We start from the raw sequence: 22,401 nt of genomic DNA on the forward strand, positions 1-22,401 counted from the left end.
AAGAAGCCCTTTCAGGGTGTGGCAGAAGTTGGAATTTCCCCGAGTGCGATGTTGCCAATTTGACCACCAATTATCGGATTATCACTCTGTCTCCCTACCTACCCCCATCCCACCTGTTTCTCTCTCCTTCTCTCTCTCTCTCTCTCTCTCTCTCTCTCTCTCTCTCTCTATATATATATATATATATATATAACTATATTAATATATAAATATATAATATAGATATATATATATATATATATATATATATATTTATCATTTATTTTCAACATTTTTTCCACACCGCCTATGAGGTAAAAGTCTAGACGCGTTTTATTTTTAAGAGGTTTCCCCTGTAGGCCTAATCCTCTCTCTGATCTTTAATCATAATCTTCTTCATCATCAGAACTTTCTGTTATATTGACAACGAATGACTCTACGAAATGTTCAGCTGCTATGTCTTGTTGTGCATGTTCATCTTGTACTTGTTCGGCATGTCCCACTACTTCCATCCAACTTTGTGGTGTGATAAGACTCAGAGCCTTTTTGACAAGAACTTTAAGATTAGCCATTTTAAAGGTGTTCTTCTTGGCTATATGAGTCTTCACCTGAGCCCAAATGAGCTCAATCGGGTTATATTGACAGTGGTTTGGTGGTAATCTCAAAACCCGATGCCCTGCTTCTTCTGCAATCTTGTCGATTACGTAGGTTGTGGTGATATCCAACTTCTTGGCAAGCTCATGCAGCTCTGCTTTAGGTAAGTTATCTTGGGGCTGCACTCCCTTCTTTATCAGCCAGTCCTGTAAGTCCGATTTTCTGCATGTTGAAGTAGGAATTTTTTCAAGCTTGACAGAATGATAGGAAGCGTTATCCATCACGATTACCGAGTTTGGTGAAATATTTGGAAGCAACTGATTCCTGAACCATTCCTCAAAAAGTGTTGAGTTCATCTGGTTATGGTAATCCCCGTCGTTTTTGGCTTGGAACACTAACTCGGCGTTGTCTACAAAGCCATTTTTCGTTCCAGCATGAAGAATGATCAGACGACTTCCTTTTCCTGTTGGCTGTCGTACTCCAGTGGCTTGTGGTGATATGGTGCCTGTCCAACATTTTCCAACCGTGTAATTTTGGTTCACCCAAGTCTCGTCCAGATACACGATATTATGGGAGGACTGTCTTACTTGCTTTATTTCTCGCAAAAACATTGTGCGAGCAGCCACAACATCATTCCTCTCCATAAGGAATTTGCGGCCATTAACCTTGGCATATTTGAAGCCAATCTCCTGCAGAGTCTTGTGAAGGGAGGTTATGCCGCCACTGAAGGATATTTTTGCCTTAAGGTCTTCTTTAATTCTTTGCAGAGTTGGGATTTCATGCCTTTCATAAAATCCCAAGACTATTCTTCTTATTGCACATCTATCAAAATCGTCAAGACTCGTAACAGGTGCAGCACTTTTCTCTTCCATGGTGATAAAAACATAGGCCGTTCTGGTGACGTCAGTGTCCGTTTCGAGCAAAGTCGTTGAACTGTTTTCTCGGAAACGTTGGTGGCTTTCGCAGTGCGAGCAGATGCTTTTGAAGGCGGGATTATAAATCCATTACAAGCCTTTTCTTTTGAGAAATACTTGTTAACGTTGTATATCAACTCCTTTTCCCTGCTATGCAGCACTCTCAAGCGGGAGCGGGTGGGAGTTGTGGGACCTTCCATCCTGGGTGGTGGCTAGACAGGGAGTGACCCTGGGTCCCTCGCCGACCTCGGCGTGGCAACATGGGAAAAAAGCTGCCACGTGTCATAGAATTCATTCAAATCGTTGTTATAATTCTAAAAAGTGATACTCAATGTACTATATAGCTTCCTTTACTATATACAGAATATAAAAAACAATTTCAAATAGCACATAGATGGGAAATAAGAGAGAGAGAGGCATGTACTACGGTTGATTTGGCAGAATCGCTAGAGGTGATTCACCAGGTGGGCCCCACTCTGAACGGACTTCTTGTGGTGAAAGGACTTTAGAACACGGCCCCAAGACGTTTGACTTCCTGATCATCTCTCAGTCAAACGCCTCAGCGATGCTCAAGGTCACTTATATCAGATGTGATGCAGTCTCTCTCTCTTTCTCTCTCTCTCTCTCTCTCTCTCTCTCTCTCCTGTAAAATTTCAAAGCCGGTCGTTTTCTCCATGATTAGGTGTACTTCATTTTCCGTGTCACGGGATTGAAGGGTTTTCTTTTTTTGGACTCCCAGTTCGCCTCGTAGTTGCCATGATTCACTAGAGAGTTACTGGCGTCACACTTTACTGCTGTATCCTACCATGATGTTTATGCATGTTTTCCTGCCGTCAATATACAGTTTACCGTTTGCCTTTCTTTACATCTGTATGTTTATTTTGCTTCTTGCGAGATCAGTGAAGTGACGAATATGTGCAGGGTTGACAGTTTCGTGAAAACTTAGAAGCAGCTTTTATCGATGTGCAATACAAAGAAAATCACCAACATGAAATTATTCGCTCACAGCTCAGAAAGTCATAGTATCACTACGCGATAAGAACGGCCTCCCCGTGGTAGAAGCTGCTGGACCGTGCCGCCACCGTGCCGCCGCCACTGCACCTCAGTCACAGAAAGGCAAGCAAAGAGGATACACGCACCGCCTGAGCACAGTAATTTCACTTAAAAATTGTTGCAACTCGGCTACATGATAGAGGTGTTTCTCAAGTTCCTCCCTTGCCCCCAAACGGCGGAAGCCTTACTGCAGGATGAGGACAACTTCAGCCTGCAGTCCACTGAGCTCAGTTTCAATAGTTGTAGTAGTAGGAGTAATAGTTGTGGTGGTGGTGGCTACAACTACCACTGCTACTGCTACCAGTCATTCTTTATCCAGACATTATATCAAGCATACGATATTACCTTTGACTACGTACTATCATGTGACTTATTTCATGCTATCATTTTTTTTTTTACAGTTTCCAAGAGAATTATTCAGCTCAGAAGAAAATTTCCAATGGTGGAGTTATTTCGATCAAAAAGCCCTTCATTACTAGAGGTTAGGGCTGTAGAGGGATGCCTTCATGTGGTGGCACTGATATAACCGAGCTGCTCCACCACCCGGTTATACAATCATCCTTCAATTCCCTTCCTATCCACTGAACGGAGGATGGTGGACTGCAGGGGGGGGGGGGTTGCAGCTTCAGCCTGCAGCCCACGGGGTTCATGCTCGAGTGAGCTTGGGGTTGCACCTACAATCACTATTTATCTGAGGTTGTCCTAAGTTGAACAAAATCGTCTCTAACCAGCAAGAATAAAATGTAAGAAATAATTGGATTGAAGGGGTTAGTAGTAGTAGTAGTAGTAGTAGTAATAGTAACAGTAGTGATGGTGGTGGTGGTGGTGGTGATGGTGGTGGTGGTGGTGGTGGGGAAATTAGTAATAGTAGCTCCTTATGTGACAAGTGGGATGGCGGAGGGATTGTACCCCTCCCAGGAAAACAACTAACTAAAAATACATACAAGAAGCCTCGGATCAGGACTGACCAACAGGTGACGACTAAGGACCGAGCAAAGGACACGGTTCGGATTGCGACATGGATTGTAAGGGGTGAGAATGATGAGGTGAAAGAGAGAGAGAGATTGTCCAGGTGCATGAGGGTGCAAAAGTGGAGTTATGTGAAATAGTTGAGACTCAATGGAGAAGTGAGAGGGCGAGAGAGTGGGACTATGGGCAGGGCATATGTGCAGGAGTAGGTGTGAATGAAAGGACAAAAGGAGTATGTATTGTTGTGTGAAAAAGTGTGCAGCATTCATGGATTTGAAGAAAACATATGACAGGGTGGACAGACAAGGAATGTGGAAAATATTAAGAATTATGCAGTGCATGTGGATAGCGATTTGGGTGAATTTTTCTCTTTGAATGTTGGATTGAACTACTGATGTGTCACATCTCCATGGAGTTTCATTCTGTACATAGATTGAGTTTTAAAAGAGATACAAGGTAGGACAGTGGATGTTGGAGCGGTTTTTTTGAGAGAGGGCAGTGTTTGGAAACTCCTTGTTCAGTTCTTTGCAGATGAACTGTTAAGTGAACACGAATGGGAACTTCAGGGCTTAGTAAATGAATCTGGAAGAGGGTGTAAGAAACGGAATCGAAAGGTGAATGGAGGGAAGTGTAAAATTATGGTCTTCGAGAGAAATGAAATCACTGAATGTACAATGAGGATATATGATGAGAAAAGGGAAACTGTGAGTAAATTTAAGTATTTGGATAGTATGATGAGTATGGGAGGAATTTGGAGGGTGAAGTGCTTGAAAGGGTACAACAAGGAAGAAAGGTTGCTGGTTCTTTGAAAGCAGTGATAAGAACTAGAGAAGTGAGCATGGACGTAAAAAAGACGCTGCATGATAGTATTGTGATACCAACTCTAACGGATGGAAGTGAAGCCTGGACCTTGTTCGAAGGACACAAGTCAAGAGTGACAGCAGTGGAAATTAGTTATTTGAAAGAAGCAATTGGGGTTACATGAAGAGACAAACTCACAAATGAGGAAGTGAAGGTGGATTGTGCCGTGGATGTGGATGCGATAGGAAGCGTTAGGAGAAATACGAGTAACTGTGGTGGTTTGGCCATATGGAGAGGATGGAGAGCGGGAGACTAACAAGGAGAGTGTATGCTAATGAGATGGAAGGGGGGAGAGGGAGGGGGAGGCCAAGGGTGAGATGGAGGGATAGAGTGGACAGATATATGAGAGAGGGGTGTGTGAGCTGGGAGCAGGGCGGTGAAATGGCGGGGTACCGGGTGACAAAGAGACGATTTGTTTGTGGCCACTCCTTACGGGATTAAGGCGTCTGGCAATAGACAGACAGATAGACAGACATGGAAAGCCTGTCATATACATGTTGTTCACACCACAATTCTCAGAGCGCTAGCTTCATACTGACAACACTTATTTACGATACACAAACATTATACTCAGTGATCATCTGCATACGTACCGCCCAGTTATAAAGTCTATAAACGCCCGATGAAGCAGTAAATCTCCAGAATTGCCACTCTCAGTACAAAAAGCATTTACATACACTCCACCACCAAGGCCATGTTTTACAGAAGCATTGTAAACAATAACATTTGGTGGGGAATCACACACACACCATAGATGACATTAATGTAAACATATCATAAAGAAGACACTGACTATGCTCAGTTATCAAAAATACGAAGTAGGATTGTATAATTTCACCACTCCATCCTATACCGCTGTACTGTATTCAGGCTATGTGTGTGTGTGTGTGTGTGTGTGTGTGTGTGTGTGTGTGTGTGTGTGTGTGTGTGTTTTAACTCCCCCTTGGATATTTCATGGATTTGAATTAAACTTCCCAGAGGAGTCTGTCGAGTTCCTAGAAAAGTTTTCCACCATATACAATCATCCCATAATTTTTTTGAGGATCAGCTGCCAAGCCAAATTAAAAATTGTCAAGTAGGGAAAGGATGGCAGACATGGCTTTGATGTCTTAGTATTAGTCCTGTATCTGACTATGGTTCTGTAGGAAAGTTTGAGTAGTGAGAATTTTTGTTCATAAATGTTTAGTATGTGTCTTAGTAAGGATTTGTGACTTGGGTGGACATCCGTCATCAAGTAGGTTTACCGGCTATGACGTCATCAGTAATGGCGGCTGCTCGATCACGAAACCTGTCTTATCTCTGTTAATATTTTTACTATTTGCTTAAATTTTTTTTTATTTCCACAAAGTTAACCTTTGGGAAGTTAAAAGGAGATGTATAAGTGATGATCTTTACAAATACATCTTAAATAAATTTATTTAAGCGTATTAATTCTAATATTTTCATATTAATTTATAATATTTCATTTCTGTTTACAGGTTGCTGAAATGAAATGATGTCATGGATTGTATAAAATTGTCCAGAGTATCAAAAGACAATGTTTCAGACTTTAAACCAAATGAAAATTCTTGCATCATATGTAATAAAAGTGATATTAGTGTGTTAAGTACTGAAAATGGGAGAAAGAAAATCAGGGCAGCTGCAAAAGTACGAAATGACATTGTTACCAATCGTTTAAAGTCATTAAGTGAGACAGCGGTGTTTTCCTACCACATGAGCAATGCATGTTATAAACAATACTGTCACAAAAAGTCTCTTTTAAAGCTTCAAAGTGATAAAGAAAGACTTTGAGAAATTTGTTCACACTGGTAGACAAACATCAGAACAATTTTTGTACTGGGATAATTTTCTGAGACTGCTCCAGCTTCTAAGAAATTTGATCCGTTCTGACAGACAAGGTCTCTGGGAACTACATCTGGATACAATGCAGAAACTTCAACCACTATTTGCAGTGTTTGATTGCATTAACTATCAGAGATGGTCTTCCTTATATCTAGAAGACATGAGGAGACTGCCCCAGACAGCCCCAGAGGTGCACGAAATGTTCATGAAGGGAAAGCATGTTGTGAAACGGTATCAACATAAATTTACGGCTGTTGCTGCAGATATGGCATTAGAACAAACCATTAATAGATCTCTAAAGAGCTCATCTGGCATCATTGGGTCTACCAAACAGAAACAGTTTGTAGCAGAATGGGAGATTACACATCATGAACGTCTTATGATATCCAATCTCTTTCGAGAATTTACAGACTCCATTTCCTTGGTTGAAGGTTTGAATATCCACCACGAGTGGTCTAAGACACAAACCCAGAGTTTAGAGATGAAAGTCAACACAATGTTCAGATATGTCTTGCAAAAAGGTAACCCATTTGATATGATTCCTAATCCATTGCACAATCTTATCACAAAAGAACTGGTTTCACAAGAGACTAAGAAACAGATTTTGAATGCTTTTCACACTGGAGATGATTTGTATTCTACACAGCGCAAAGCAAGGTATGAAGATAAAACAACGAGGATCTCAAGTACAATCCACAAAGTCATGCTACCAGCATTTGATAGCAACAAAACACGAAGTACAGGTCTCAAACAGACATCTGTGAAAAAGAAGTCAACAACTTCAGCTCACCGTATGATACAAATAGCTCAAGCTCGTGGATATGACATGCAGGAGCTGTTCCGATTTGATCTATCTGATAGCTGCTCACTATTTGATGAACAAGGGCTACTTCAAAAAACACAAACAAGTGCATTGTTAAAAGAGCTGGAAACCTCTTATTGCAGCACCAACAATGATCAATTGTTCCAGTCTGATGAGGAGACTTGCTACGTTGTGGATGTCATGAATTCCTTACGAAAAGTTATGACAAGTGAAAAGAAAACCTTTGGTGGAGCAGCTTCTGCTTTCTCTTCATATGTTCAAGGCATCACAAAGGACTGTGGCAGAGTCGATTATGTTTTTGACAGTTATCACAAGCTGTCACCAAAACAACCTGAGAGAGTACAAAGGCAGAGTACAGGAATTGTTATTGATATTAGTCACATTTCTGAAGAGGTGCCATTGCCTATCCAACTTAACAGTTTTGGGGGATCATCGAGAAACAAGCTGATGCTACAAGAGTTCACCGCCAATACACTAATATCTTCTTTGACTCAGACACCATGTGCTACTAACCACACATTTAGTGCTTTTTCCAATAATGAAGAAGAGGAAATAACATTTAACTGTATATCAGTGCAAAATGGTAGGCAAGTAAAGCATCCAGAGATAAACTGTTTGTCAGTTGAGGAAGCTGACTTTAGAATGATGATTCATGCAAAACATGCATCCCAACATGGCTTTACAAAAATTGTTCTTGTTAGTGCTGATACTGATGTAATGGTATTAGCTTTGTTTCACTGGCCTTCTCTTCATCAACTTGGTGTACGAGAAATGTGGGTGCGTACTGGAGTTGGCGATTCCACAAGGCTTTTGCCTGTTCATGTTATTCATAAAAACATGGGTCGAGACTTATGCTCTCTGCTTCCCGCCATCCATGCATTATCTGGATCAGATTACACAAGTAAGGTTGGGACCAAGAAAGCAGCTCTTAATATTGCAACAAGAACATATTTGGAAAATTTTGGAGTGTCTCATGATCCAGAAGATGTAGCCAAAAGCCTCCAGTCTGGAGAAGAATACTTAGTACAGTTATTACGAAAAGGATCACCTTGCAAATCTTTAGATGAACTCAGATTGTGGCTGTACCATCATGGAAAAGACACAGGCATTGAAGACTTGCCACCCACAAGCAGAAGTGCCAAGGGACACTTGTTGAGGTCATATTTTTATACATATCTTCAACATCACTGCATTGGAAACATGTTTGCTTACTTAGATCCTTGTGAATTCGGTTTTGAAGTAGAAGAAAATGGCTTGGTACCACAAACCAATTTACAGAAATATCCCAGTGACTTTATTGGGGCATGTAGCTGTGTAAAATGTGCCAAATGCTCATGTATTTGCAGGGAAAATGAAGTTACCTGTTGCTCCTTTTGCAAGTGTAGGAGTGTAAAAGGGTCTGATACAACTTGCAAAAACCCTTTTTGATAGCATATGCACATGTCTGTAAAATAATCACTATTTTGTAAATATCATTTTTTGTATAATTGTAAAGGGGCCTGAGACCACTTGCAAAAACCTTTTTTGATAACATATACACATGTCTGTAAAACAATCACTATTTGTAATATTATTTTTTGTATAATTAAAAAGAGGTCTGATACAACTTGGAAAACCCTTTTTGATAACATATATGCACATGTCTGTAAAACAATCACTATTTGTAGATATTATTTTTGTATAATCATATGATATCACTTTATGTACAATATTGAGAAGAACTGATGCATTACATATATATAAAAGTAAAAAAAAATGTTCAAGACAGAATGTGTTATAAATGCCTTCTTATTTACCTTCTACATGCTAATAACAACACACTGACCCAATTTCCAAGCAAATAGTAAAAATATTAACAGAGATAAGACAGGTTTCGTGATCGAGCAGCCGCCATTACTGATGACGTCATAGCCGGTAAACCTACTTGATGACGGATGTCCACCCAAGTCACAAATCCTTACTAAGACACATACTAAACATTTATGAACAAAAATTCTCACTACTCAAACTTTCCTACAGAACCATAGTCAGATCCTGGATTATTTATGTTGTGCAATGCTCTCATCCGTAAAGCGATATTTGGGGAGCGTGATTTCCTTGATGATTCCTGGGAGGTCAGCCCCCTCCCCCCCCTAAAAAAAAAAAATGAATAGAAATAGGGGATAAGAGCCGATAGGTTTCAAATAAACATCTCAGGTCAGTTCATCTGGTTGCTTGATACTTTCTTCCACTAGGTAAATAACATTTTCCTCCAATAGTTTTAGGGAGGTCAGCCCCTCCAAAAATTTATAAAGGAGACAAATAGCGGACGGAGGGCAGATATGGCTTAGATAATTAAGTACATCTTGTACAATAGAATCGTCCTATCTATCTATTGCCAGACGCCTTAATTCCGCAAGGGGTGGCCACAAACAAATCGCCTCCAAGTAGCCTTGTCCCCCTCCATTTCACTGCCCTCTTCCAAGCTCACATCCCCTTCTCTCAAAATACTTCACTCCATCCATCCGTCTCGTCCTCGACCTCATCCATAATGTGATATTTGGAGAGCATGAACCCTCAGTTCTTAGGGGATAATCAGTCCCTATCTATCTATCTATCTATCTATAGCCCGACGCCCTAATCCCGCAAAGGGTGGCCGCAGACAAAACGCCTCCAAGTCACTCTGTCACACACCATTTGACTCCCCTCCCCCCAACTCACCCCCCCCTCCCTCATATACCTCTCAACTCCATCCCTCCACCTCATCCTCGGTCTACCCCTCCCTCTCCCTCCCTCCACCTCACCTACATACACCCTCTTAGTCAGTCTTTCATTCTCCATCCTCTCCACATGTCCAAACCACCTCAGTGTATTTCTCCTAATCTTTTCAACCACATCCACATCTACCCCACAACGTTCCTTCACTTCTTCATTCGTCAACCTGTCCCTCCATGTCACTCCACATGCTCCTCTCAAGTAACTCATTTCCACTGCTCTCACTCTTGACTTGTTCCCCTCTTGCAAGGTCCACGCCTCGCTTCCATACGTCAGGGTAGGGATCACAATACCATCATGCAGTGACTTCTTAACTTCCATACTCACCTCCCTATTTCTCATCACTGCTTTCAGTGTGCCAACAACCTTCCTTCCCTGCTGTACCCTTTCACGTACTTCATCCCCCAAAGTTCCATCCTTACTCATCACACTACCCAAGTACTTGAATGCACTCACATTCTCCATATCCTCACCATCCAACCTCACTGCACACTCTGTGACTTCATTCCTCTCAAACACCATAACTTTACTTTTGTTTACATTAACTTTCAGCTTCCTCCTCCTACACACTGTCCCAAATTCATTCACCAAACCTTGCAACTCCCATTCATCTTCACTCAACAATACTGTATCATCAGCAAACAGCAACACCGGAAGCTTTCAAATCTCACCCTCATTCATTAGGGCCACCCCGACATCCACTGCCCTACCTTGTACCTCCTTTATGACCCCATCCATATATATATTAAACAGCCATGGAGACATTACACACCCCTGTTTCAGTCCCACATTGAGATCAAAGAACTCACTCAGCTCTCCATCCACTCGCACCGTAGCCCTAGCTCCCTCGTACATACTCTTCACAGCACTCAACAATTTCCCCTCCACTCCATATATTCTTAATACCTTCCACATACCTTTCCTATCTATTCTGTCATAAGCTTTCTCCAAGTCCATGAAGGCAGCGTACACTTTCCTTCTCTTCTCTAGATACTTCTCCACTAAACAATCTTAAGAACAAATATCTGATCTACACACCCTTTTCCCTTCCTAAATCCCCCTTGTTCTTCTCTCCAACTAGCTCCTCTGTCATATGCCTAACCCTATCAATGAGTATTCTACCATATATTTTACCAGTCACACTAAGAAGGCAAATACCCCTATGGTTACCACATACTTCTCTCTCCCCTTTGTACAGAGGAACAATTATACCTGATTTCCAGTCCTCTGGAACCCTTCCTCTTCCCAAGCCAATTCTACACAACTTCCATATCCACTCCACAACAATCTCACCCCCATACCTAAGCATTTCACCACACACTCCATCAATTCCTGGGGCCTTTCCCAGCTTAATCTTCTTCATCGCTTCCACTACTTCCGACCTACTGATCTCTTCCTCCTCCTCCTCTCATCTCTTCTTCTCCCAGCCATTCCCCAACCACTTATACTCACACTGCTCTCACTCTCTACCTTCAACAAATCCTCAAAGTGCTCCTTCCATCTCCTCAATTTCTCTCTCTTCTCCACCAACAATCTATTATTCCTATCTTTCACTCCCCTACTATTTCCCCTTTCACACTGCCTTACTTTCTTTACCTCCTTCCAAAACAATTTCTTACTCTCCCTCCATTTCACACTCAGATTCCTCCCAAACTCTTCATCCACTTTCTTCTTACTCTCCTTCACCAGTCTCTTAACCTCCCTTCTCCTGCTCACATATACCTCTCTTCTCTCTCTCATCTTCTCCCCTACCTCTACTCGCCAACCATTCACCATATGCCTTCTTCTTTTGTTCCACAGCTCGTTTCACCTCATCATTCCACCATGCTGTCCCTTGCACACCCTTGCATCTCCTCCTCACTCCACAAACCACCTCACACGCTGCGCTTATCTCTTCCGTGAATATCTTACATACGTCTTCCACCCCTTCCATCTGCTCTAGCTCATACCTTCCCAATCTTTCTTCCACTATGCTCTTATACTCTGTCCTCTTCTCACTATCTTGCAATTTCTCCACTCTTCTCACAGGAGCTGCTTCCTCCTGTCTTCCCCTTCGCCTCCTCAACCACTTTCTTTGCAGCTCTATCTTGGCCATCACTAAGTGATGGTCCGAGACTCCATTCCCCCACCCTCTCCACACCCTTACATCCAACACTTGTCTTCTCATTCGCTCATCCACAAACACGTAGTCTATCATTGCCTTTCGTTCAACAAGTTCACCATCCATCCTCCTTATTACTCTCCATGTATACCGGTGGATCATCTTATGGCGAAAGTAGGTGTTGGCTATTGCCAACCCCTTACCAGCACAGATGTCCACCAAAGCACTACCATTCCCATCTACTCTCCGCTGGCACACCCCACTGACCAACCACTCCATCCACTCGTACATTCCTGACTTTGCCATTCATGTCTCCAATCAACAGCACTCTCTCGCCTCCTCAAACTTGTCCATACATGCTTCTACTTTCGCCCAAAACTCATCTTTCACTCTTGCCACTCGATCCTCTGTTGGAGCATACACATACAATCGCCCATGCTTGTATACCTACTTTCATCCTCACCCATACAATCCTTGCACCCACTGTTCCATACTCTCTTATATTCTCCTTCCACTTTTGCTTATCATCAGACATACTCCTCTCTTGCCCTCTCATTCTCACTGACTCCCGCACATATACCTACACCGTATTCCCATTCTCTCATCCTTTCACCTTTCCATTTAGTTTCAGTCAATCCACATATATCCACTTTTGCATCCTCAAGCACCTGGACAATCTCTCTCTTTCACTTCATCATTCACTCCTCTCACATTCCACGTTCCTACTCTCAGAATGTCCTTTGTCCGTTCCTTAGTCGTCAACGTATGGTCCGTCCGGGTCCGAGGCGCTTTATTTGCTTTTTTAGTTAGTTCTTTTTACGGGGTGGGGCACTAACCCACCACCAACCCTTTTAGTCGCCTCGTACGACAAGCAGGGATACTGGGGGAGTATTCTTGAAACCCCCCTACCCCCAGAGGGATAAAGGTTATGACAATTATGGGACTCGACCCGGGGCCTACTGTATAAATTTTCAGTCACTCACCTCACCCACCATACAGTTGGGCTAATAATGATCCATCCATCCATTGCCAGACGCCATGTATCCCAAACGGGGTGGCCAAGGGCTTAGAGTTAATTGTTTTACAGGGAGGGGCACTAATCCTCCACCAACCCCACTTGACACGTAGGGAGTTATGCCAACAGCATCTGGTGTTCCCAGGCGGTCACCCATCCAAGTACTAACCAGACCCAACGTTGCTTAACTTCGCTTATCGGACGGGAAGCTTCCCAGGTGAGGTTCTCTGGTTAATCCAAAGGTCTTCCACTTCTAGGGGGATGGGTCCCCCTTACCTAATTGAAAATTCTCAGAAATATGGATAGGAGGGCGGATATGACTCTGATATCGTAGTACATGTTGTACAATGGACTCCTGTTGGTAATGCAATATTTGGAGAAGTTGATCTTACGGTGACTATAGGGGGAGTCAGCCCTCAAGTCATCAAATGGATATCAATGAAAATGGCGTACATACTGCAGGATTAAGTGTACAGTTTCCGTCTTTTTCTTTTTTTCTAAATGCACAAGAAGAAACTGCACATTGATATATGGGGAGCAGGAATCCCCCCACCCATGATTCCTAGAGTGGTCAGCTTGTTAAAAAAAAAAAAAAAAAATCAGATATAAGAGAAAGACTTGAATGAAACTTCCCAGGTGGCTTCGTCTGGTTACTCCTCAGGTTTTGCAATATATAAAGTTTCCATCCATGATTTGTAGGAGGGTCAGGCCAAACACCTAATTAAGAATTCTCAAAAATAGTGAAACAAGGGCAGTTATGGATTTGATATCTCACTACATGTTGTACAATGGAGTCTCATCCAAAATGCGATATTTGGAGAGTGTGATACCCCCTATTGCTTCTTGGAGAGGTCAGACTCCCCCCCCCAAAAAAAAAAAAAAAAAAAAAAACCGTAAGAAATAGGAGAAATGTGAGCACATGGAATTAAGGTAGAGAGGTGGCCTGCAGTCCTAACGGACCCAGGTTCGAATCCCGGCTGAGGCAGGGAACAGTTTAAGGATTTGAATTTCATTAACTCAGGCTTAACTGATCTATCAGAAGATCCGCCGACATGTCGTAAAAATACCCCCGCTAAGACCAATACACCAGTCCTGTATGAGACAGCCCTAGCATGTATTCAATATGGACGGTGGGTGTTAGCGCCGAAGTGGTGACATGTAGAGGTATATGGTATGTAGGAGGACTGCTGGGCCTTGATAGCAGGCTGTGAAGCCTATGCCCAGAGTCGGACACACACACACACACAAAAGTAAAATCGGCATACATAGCATAGGATTGGGTGTACAATTTCCATGTTTGTTTTGAATACCCACGAAGAAGCTGCACATCTACTCTATTTTATATATTAAATTATTGTTTCGCATTTCGGTATACAGCAGATAATATATGATTCGACGATATGATTACCAGAATAATAAAAAGTTAATTTTAATACATTAACAACCAATGGAATTTAATTACAGTACTAATCAATGAAGTGTAAGCATAAGATTCTAATTTTAAATACATTAGTTTTAAGTACAGTATTAATACTTGTAATTTTAGAATAAATTTAATACAACAGTGCTAAGTTCAAGCTTTAAAAAATTACAAGCTACAGCTACTCACTCAACCCTCACAGAAATTCCATCACGATCATATAGTCATATTATACCATTGATAGCTATGTTAAGCCAATATGCCCCAGTGAGTCAAGGTGCCTTTACCTCGTCATAACCACCACAACAATCCGGAACCATCCATCACCTGCCACAACACCAACACACACTGTTCTTACACCACACCACTCTCATCACTACACCGTTACACCTGAACACCCAGTATCACTAAACAGGGCTCCATTGCACCACATACTGTGCATTACTTACCTCTTTAAAACACTTGATTAAGTTAGCATTATTTTACTTCATTTTAAACATAAAATACATGTTTGAATCAAGTGATTTCATTATTCGAAAAAGGCAAATTATACCTGTGGCTGCAGCGGCCGTGACGACAACCTATTTGCTCAGTGCCGATACAAAGGAAAAAAATTGTTTTTACAGCACGTGTTTTAACCCACTTAATAACTAAATTTTTTGTTAGACTAACTTAAATCCATTTCCTTTCAATTGCAACTAACTCCATGTCCGTAGGTACTCCCAGTCTGGACAACGATTTGAGAGGAAACTATGTGTGTTTTGCCCGTCTGACGCGGGAAACAGCCCAGTGAGGCGGAAATCGCTACCAAACCACAAGATTTTTTTTTTTTTTTTCGTACAAAGTAGTTACTGCCGCGTTATGCCATCGCAATAAATAAATAAATAAATAAATAAAACTTCTAGCCAGTCTCGTTTGATTTTATTGCGATATGCCATAGTGTTTATGCTAGACTTTAGCGAAACAGTAGTGCTGTGAGGAAAATCAATAAATACTTTATAAAACTTCATGAAAGAATTTTGCTATCACTTATTTTTATAAAATGCATTGATATAATGTCATTTATGGGTCATTTCACAGCACAGCTCCAGAGTTAGTAAAAGCGAAAATGTTCCCTAGCAAATGCGTTTAGCAAGACTTCACTTATCGAAAAAAAAGAAAAAAAAAAGAACACTAAATTACCTGTACTTCACCAGTCATTCACAATATAATATAAAGTAACACTTTCAGCCACTCTTGAATGATTTTATTGCGATTTGGGTGCGTATTTTGAGAGAGAGAGAGAGAGAGAGAGAGAGAGAGGGTTGGGGGGGATGTAGGCAGCGCCAATCAACAGGAAAAGTTTGGCCAACTCTGTTTTTGACGTCACCTCGCGCGGCCACCTGTGATTGGCCGAGAACCGGTCACGTGACATATGGGCGCCATATTGCATCCTCACCTGTCACCTCACAGGCTCACCTCCTCAGTTCCCTGACTGCCATAAGAAAGCACGGAGGTAAAGATGGACGCTGCACTTTCTATGGCCGTATCACTTGCTATATACCTATATTTGACCACGAGATGGTGTACTGTGCAGCCTGGCGATGTTCCAACCGCACAGGTATGGGTAAGATACTGTACAGGTTTCCTAGAGATCCCACGAGAAGAAAAGAATGGGGAATTAAAGTCCGCCGGAAAGAGTGGACACGACAATTCCTATTTGTGTTTGTGTGTAAATGGGGAGTGTGTTGTCCTGTCTCGGTTACCTCCCTTTCCTTGGGGGAAGCAGCCTAGGTATATAGATAGATAGTGTATATTTCTACTCTGGCGCTGCAGGCCGGCAGTCAAACCAGTTTAAACCAGCTCGCGTGGAGAGTATGTGTACACGTGTGCGTCTGTGTACTATTGCGGACACTCAAACCTGAAGCACTCAATATATTGCTGGTGCTATCAGATGTTGAGGTTATAGTAGGCTGTGGCATTTTATGAATGAAGGTTTACCTCTGTTGATAATCCTGACTGTGTCTGGGATTAGTTAACATACGCGTCTCTTAACCCCTTTGCGCCCCGTGTCCCCAGTATGGGACGGACCTGGACATTTTCAAAATTTATTCTAGAAGGGAATCCCGGGGTAGGGATCTATGAATTTCGCGACTATGAGCCGACAGGCGGAGGGCGGTACGCCTAGCACCCTTTCAGTAAAATCGCTCTCACGGGTACTCTGGTAGCCATGGGGTTAATAAATGTAGAGAAATAAACTATAAGATTAATTGATATTATGTAGACATCATCCAGAAATTTATTTTAGTATACTGGAAACTCTTCCGTATTATAGTATACTGGAAACTCTTCCGAGCAGTCGGTATTAACAGTGGCATTGTAATTATTATTATATCGAAAAAGCAATACTTGGTGAAAGAGTTTGAGAGACTAAGTAAGAAACGGATCGAAAGGTGAATGTAGGGAAGAGTAAAGTTATGGTCTTCGAGAGAAATGAAGTCACTGAATGTACAGTAAGGATGGAGGAGGAGGAAATGGAAAATGTGAGTGCATTTAAGTACTTTCGTAATGTGATGAGTAAGGATGGAAGTTTGGAGGGTGAAGTGCTTGAAAGGGTACAACAAGGAAGAAAGGCTGCTGGTTCTTTGAAAGCAGTGAAAAGAAACAGGGAAGTGAGCATGGACGTAAAAAACTCGCTGCATGACAGTATTGTGATACCAACTCTAACGTACGGATGTGACACTTGGAACTTTGTGGAAGGACACAAGTCAGGAGTGAGAGCAGTGGAAATGAGTTACTTGAAAGGAGCATGTGGAGTCACATGGAGAGACAGACTGAGAAATGAGAAAGTGAAGGAGCGTTGTGGTGTTGATGTGGATGTGATAGGAAGCGTTAGGAGAAACACACTGAGGTGGTTTGGCCATGTGGAGAGGATGGAGAGTGAGAGACTGACGAGGAGAGTGTATGAGTGAGGTGGAGGGGGGGTAAGGAGGGGGAAGCCAAGGATGAGATGGAGTGGAGAGGTATGAGAGAGGAGGGTGTGAGCTGGGAGCAGAGCAGTAAAATGGCGGGGGACAGGATGACATGGAGGCGATTTGTTTGTGGCCACCCCTTACGGGATTAAGGCGTCTGGCAGTAGATAGATAAACAGAGTCTCTCCAAGGGAACAGCTGCCATCCTTGTCCAAATGAGAACACAACAAATGCCTCACAAATGATGGAATCACTTCCTCGCCTTTAAGATTGGTTTTGCTAAAATGAAGCAATTGCAGCTACGTCTTATGAAATGGCTTTGGTAGCCAGTGAGTAAATTGCTTGAGGATAAAATGTGGGTGTTGGGTTGGTAACGGCTGACCTGTGGCAAAGTGGTTGTAGTAACATGAATGGAGGGCTGGGTAAATGCACCATCATAGTTAATGCTTTCTTTGAGTTACGAGTTAAGATTGTGGATCTTATCCTGACACATTCTGATTGTCAGAGTTACATGGGTAATGACTGTTAACATGATGTCATTACACTTATTATATAAGCATGGCCTCTAACAATGCTCACTAGGATTGTTATTCTTGACATAATGCATCGTGTTACACTAACAGGCTCAGCGTATTCATCTTTACCCTCAGACATGGTATGATTTACAGCATCGCACTAGTTGGAATTACCTTTATCACGAGTTGAGAAGTGACATGGGCCTCTGATGGTGATGATTTATGATTATTATTAGGAGTGTTCTTGGGTTCAAGGACGTGTGTGTGTGTGTGTGTGTGTGTGTGTGTAGCGGAGGACTGGTGAGGCAGGGTGGGCAAAGGTTCCTACTGTTGGTGTTTAGGTATCCATTCTACAATAATTTTGATGCCCCAGGATATATACACAAAACGTTAGATCCACAGTGTGCCGCAGCTGACAAATTATACCTTTACACCAGCTAAATATTTCGGATATGCCTGGATTCTCAATTTTTTCCCTTAACCAACATTTGGTAAGCTGGTTAGTCATAGGTTGCCGAGACTGCTTTTTCGATATAATAATGATTACAATGCAACTTCGAACACTGACGGCTGGGAAGAGTTTCTAGTATACTATAATAAATACCAGGATTATGTCAAGCTTGAAAGCAGTGGATTTGTGTTATTTGTAAGGAGCATGTGGAGTCACACCGAGAGACAGACTAACAAATAAGGAAGTGAAGGAGCGTTGTGGTGTCGATGTGGATGTGAGGAAGAGTTAGGAGAAACACACTGAGGCGGTTTGGCCATATGGAGAGGATGGAGAGCGAAAGACTGACGAGGAGAGTGTATGTGAGGTGTAGGGGGGGAGAGATAGGAGGAGGCCAAGGAAGAGATGGGGGGATGGAGAGGTATATGAGAGAAGGGGGTGTAAACTGGGAGCACGGCAGTGAAATGGCGGGGGACAGGGCGACATGGAGGCGATTTGTTTGTGGCCACCTCTTATGGGATTAAAGCGTCTGACAATAGATAAATAGGAAGCTGATGTCTGCATAATAGCAATTGAGGCGTCTAGAGCCGAAGGGGCATCCCCACCAATATACTGGTTTTGAGTTAGGTAGGGGAGACAACAGGCTTAACCCTCTTCTCAGTGACAGCACTGGTTGCCATACAAGATTCGGCCTTCTGGACAGTGGTAGAGGGGCTCAAAGTCACGTGGGTTTGTCCATGCTGCCGGGCAAACAAATCAGAGCAGGTAGGCATCTAAGCCACACAGCCCAAACCAATCAGCATTCTCACTCTCTGCCACTCCCCCAGAGCAGCCAATCAGCAAGCGTGTGGCCCGCCCGGTGTGCCAGTGAGGGTTCCCTCCCGTGTTCACTGAAGTGTATAATTATTACGTATTGGATTTTTACCCCATTTATCGTGGATTATTGGTGACAAGATGAGCTGTCGTTATTGGGGTTGAAGGGGGGGTGACAAGATGAGTTCATCACATAGTTAGAATGAGGAGGTGGTGCCTATAACCTCTCGTAAGTGTCAGAAGTGTGGAGAAGTGGAAAAAGGTAGAAAGGAAGAGGAAAAGAGAGTGGTGAGGGGACACAGCGGGAGGGGGCGTGGCACCGAGGAGGCAGAGTTGGATGTCTATCTCCTAGATGACGACCCCACCATTTAACCCCCCACTACCCCTTCTTAATTTACATAAGCACTACACTACTTTTTTTTTAGTGTTATTATTTCAATGTATTATGGTAGAGGAAAAATAATAACTGCATTGATTTCAGTTTTAGTTGTCAAAAACGTGAAATTACAGTAATAATTATTCGTTTATTAATATTAAGTGAACTGGAATCTTCAGTTAATAAAGTTTTGTACATTAATACATTCGTTGATGTTGTTGGTACACTGAAAGCAGTGATGAGAAATAGGGAGGTGAGTATGGAAGTTAAGAAGTCACTGCATGATGGTATTGTGATCCCTACCCTGACGTATGGAAGCGAGGCGTGGACCTTGCAAGAGGGGAACAAGTCAAGAGTGAGAGCAGTGGAAATGAGTTACTTGAGAGGAGCATGTGGAGTGACGTGGAGGGACAGGTTGACGAATGAAGAAGTGAAGGAACGTTGTGGGGTAGATGTGGATGTGGTTGAAAAGATTAGGAGAAATACACTGAGGTGGTTTGGACATGTGGAGAGGATGGAGAATGAAAGACTGACTAAGAGGGTGTATGTAGGTGAGGTGGAAGGAGGGAGAGGGAGGGGTAGACCGAGGATGAGGTGGAGGGATGGAGTTGAGAGGTATATGAGGGAGGGGGGGGTGAGTTGGGGGGAGGGGAGTCAAATGGTGGGTGACAGTGACTTGGAGGCGTTTTGTCTGCGGCCACCCTTTGCGGGATTAGGGCGTCGGGCTATAGATAGATAGATAGAGATGTTTTTTCTGCTATGTTTTTAAATCCCTACAATATGTTATTATGCCCACTTATAAATTGGGGGTTTGGTTTATTGCCTATTTTGTAGTTACGGTTATTTTTATTTTTTTTTATTTTTTTGGCTTTACATGCAGAGCATTGGCGCTGATGATCATTTTGATGTATAAAAGGTTTGTTTATTGCCTTCTGGTTATAACGTTGCCATAAACACAACTTTAAAGCGTCATAACTCAAAAGTACATTTTGGCGCCGATGCCCCTTTGGTTCTAGACGCCTCAATTAATCTAACAGCGTGTTTCCTTACAGTTATCAAGAGAAACGTCTGTTACTAATCCCAAACACGGGCAATATTACCAACGGAGGTAAACCTTATTCATTAAATGCCACAGCCTAGTACAACCTACTTACCAGATAGCACCAACAACATACTGTGAGTGTTTCAGGTTCTAGTGTTAGTAACAGTACGTATGTATGAGTACCTAGGCTATGAGTGAGGGAAAGATTGTGTATGTGTACACAAGATTGTCAAGAGTGAGATTGTGGATGTGTTTCATGTGTGGCAGCCAGGTCCTATTTGTGCCACCACATGAAGGCATCCTCATCCAGCACCAACACTCGCACTAAACTCGCATAATAAAGGGGGGTTTTAACTGACCACTTGCGTGTTTTCGGCCACAAGGAAGAACAAAATATCTACGCGGATATTGTAATATAAATGCTAGACTTCTGAAAATACTTCTGACACAGTGTTAGACACTTGCTGAACAATATTACGCTTTTGATTTAGATGTAAATACTGAAAACAGCAATTTCACTATCATCGGTTTAAGATGAACTGTGTCCGAAATTGTACTTTATGTATTTATTTACGGCTAAACTAAAGATTACCAATGTTCATCAAGTACCAGATACTGTATCAAGACTTTTCTCAAGATATTCTTTTCTGTTTAAAAGTCTTATCGTGGCAAATGCTACGAAAATTATCAGTGTCTATACTGTATTTTGAACTTCCTTGTAGCCCCAAACTCATAAGTGGTCAGTTAATGCGGTCTATATCTCCGTTAGTATGAAAAGTGTCTTCCAAGCCAAATAAAGCAATCCGAATATAGCAAGAAATTACAAGAACGAAGAAAAAAGACTTCGCAATCTGCCTATATTTATATCACTTTCTGTTTATCTGTTTATCTCTCTGTTATGTACAGAGACTCATTAATTCCGGTAGGGTGGCCACAAACGAATCACCTCCATGCCACCATGTCCCCCTCAGTGAGGCTCCCCTGCTCCATCTCATCCCACCCTCACTCTAATACATCTCCAATCCGTTCCTCTACCTCACCCACGGTCTCCACTTTCCCCTCACTCCATCCACCTCACTCACACTCTCCTTGTCAGTCTCATTCTCCCATGCCTCCACATGGAAGGAAGAAAGCCGAACATTAATGTAAATGGAATGAATGATGGTATTCTAAGTGGCTTTAGAACTTTCTTAACACTTCATCGTTAGTAACTTATTTCGCACATTACATCTCAATATCCTCTCTTTTTTTTTTTTTTTTTTTTTTGTGTGTGTGTATCGGTGCAAACTATGTCGATATTTTAACACTATACCAACTATATATGACAAGGCTAAAGTGCACTATGCAGAAGATGTTCTTTGCAACCTCCTATGTCACTTACAGTACGATCTAAAGTAAGACTGGAGATTAAAGTTCTTTCAGCTTAACGACCTGCATTTTCGTTCCTTTGCAGCATATTGCACATAGATCAGTGGCAACATATGACAATGATATGGTCCTACATCATCTTCATAGCATTTATTCTTGGCTAGCATCATAATTTGATGTTAATCCGTTATTAAAAGCCTCTGTTTTTCAGATGAAGAGACGGCAGTTTTAAGTCAAGTTTGAGTAACAAGTATAGTATCTGTCTGGCCAAACTGACCTATCAAATGCGGGTAAACAACCGCCCCTACAGAGCCAGCTTGTGCAGTAAACCGATGTTGCCTTGCGATAAACATTTCGCTGCAGCGAGGCACAGAGTGGCGGTTTGGCTGGTTCCTGGGCGGACGCCGCATTTAGGTCTCTCCACCCAGTTAATAAGGGCATCATTGCAGGCTCCACATCATCCCGTTGTCTGGTTATATGGTCACCATCCAGCATAGCAAATGATTTCCTGGGTTACAGGGAACCACTAAACTCGTCACTCGTGTAGAACCACCTGAAGTGGA

The 22,401-nt window shown here is 42.3% G+C and overlaps 1 protein-coding gene across 1 annotated transcript; it reads right to left on the reverse strand.

Annotated features, from left to right (window-relative positions):
* Positions 1-359: 359 nt before the first annotated feature.
* Positions 360-929, reverse strand: LOC145406604 (uncharacterized). Its single transcript, XM_080277683.1, has one exon. The coding sequence runs from the start codon at positions 927-929 to the stop codon at positions 360-362; it is 570 nt and encodes a 189-aa protein (XP_080133809.1).
* Between the last annotated feature and the right edge of the window lie 21,472 nt (positions 930-22,401).

The sequence above is a fragment of the Coenobita brevimanus genome, chromosome 8 (genome assembly GCF_032717465.1).
Source record: "Coenobita brevimanus isolate Jiangsu-jjx chromosome 8, ASM3271746v2, whole genome shotgun sequence".
Classification (NCBI taxonomy): domain Eukaryota; kingdom Metazoa; phylum Arthropoda; class Malacostraca; order Decapoda; family Coenobitidae; genus Coenobita; species Coenobita brevimanus.

Excerpts from the sequence above, each read along its gene's own strand:
- LOC145406604 (XM_080277683.1), bottom strand. The coding sequence starts at position 929 with ATGAACTCAACACTTTTTGAGGAATGGTTCAGGAATCAGTTGCTTCCA.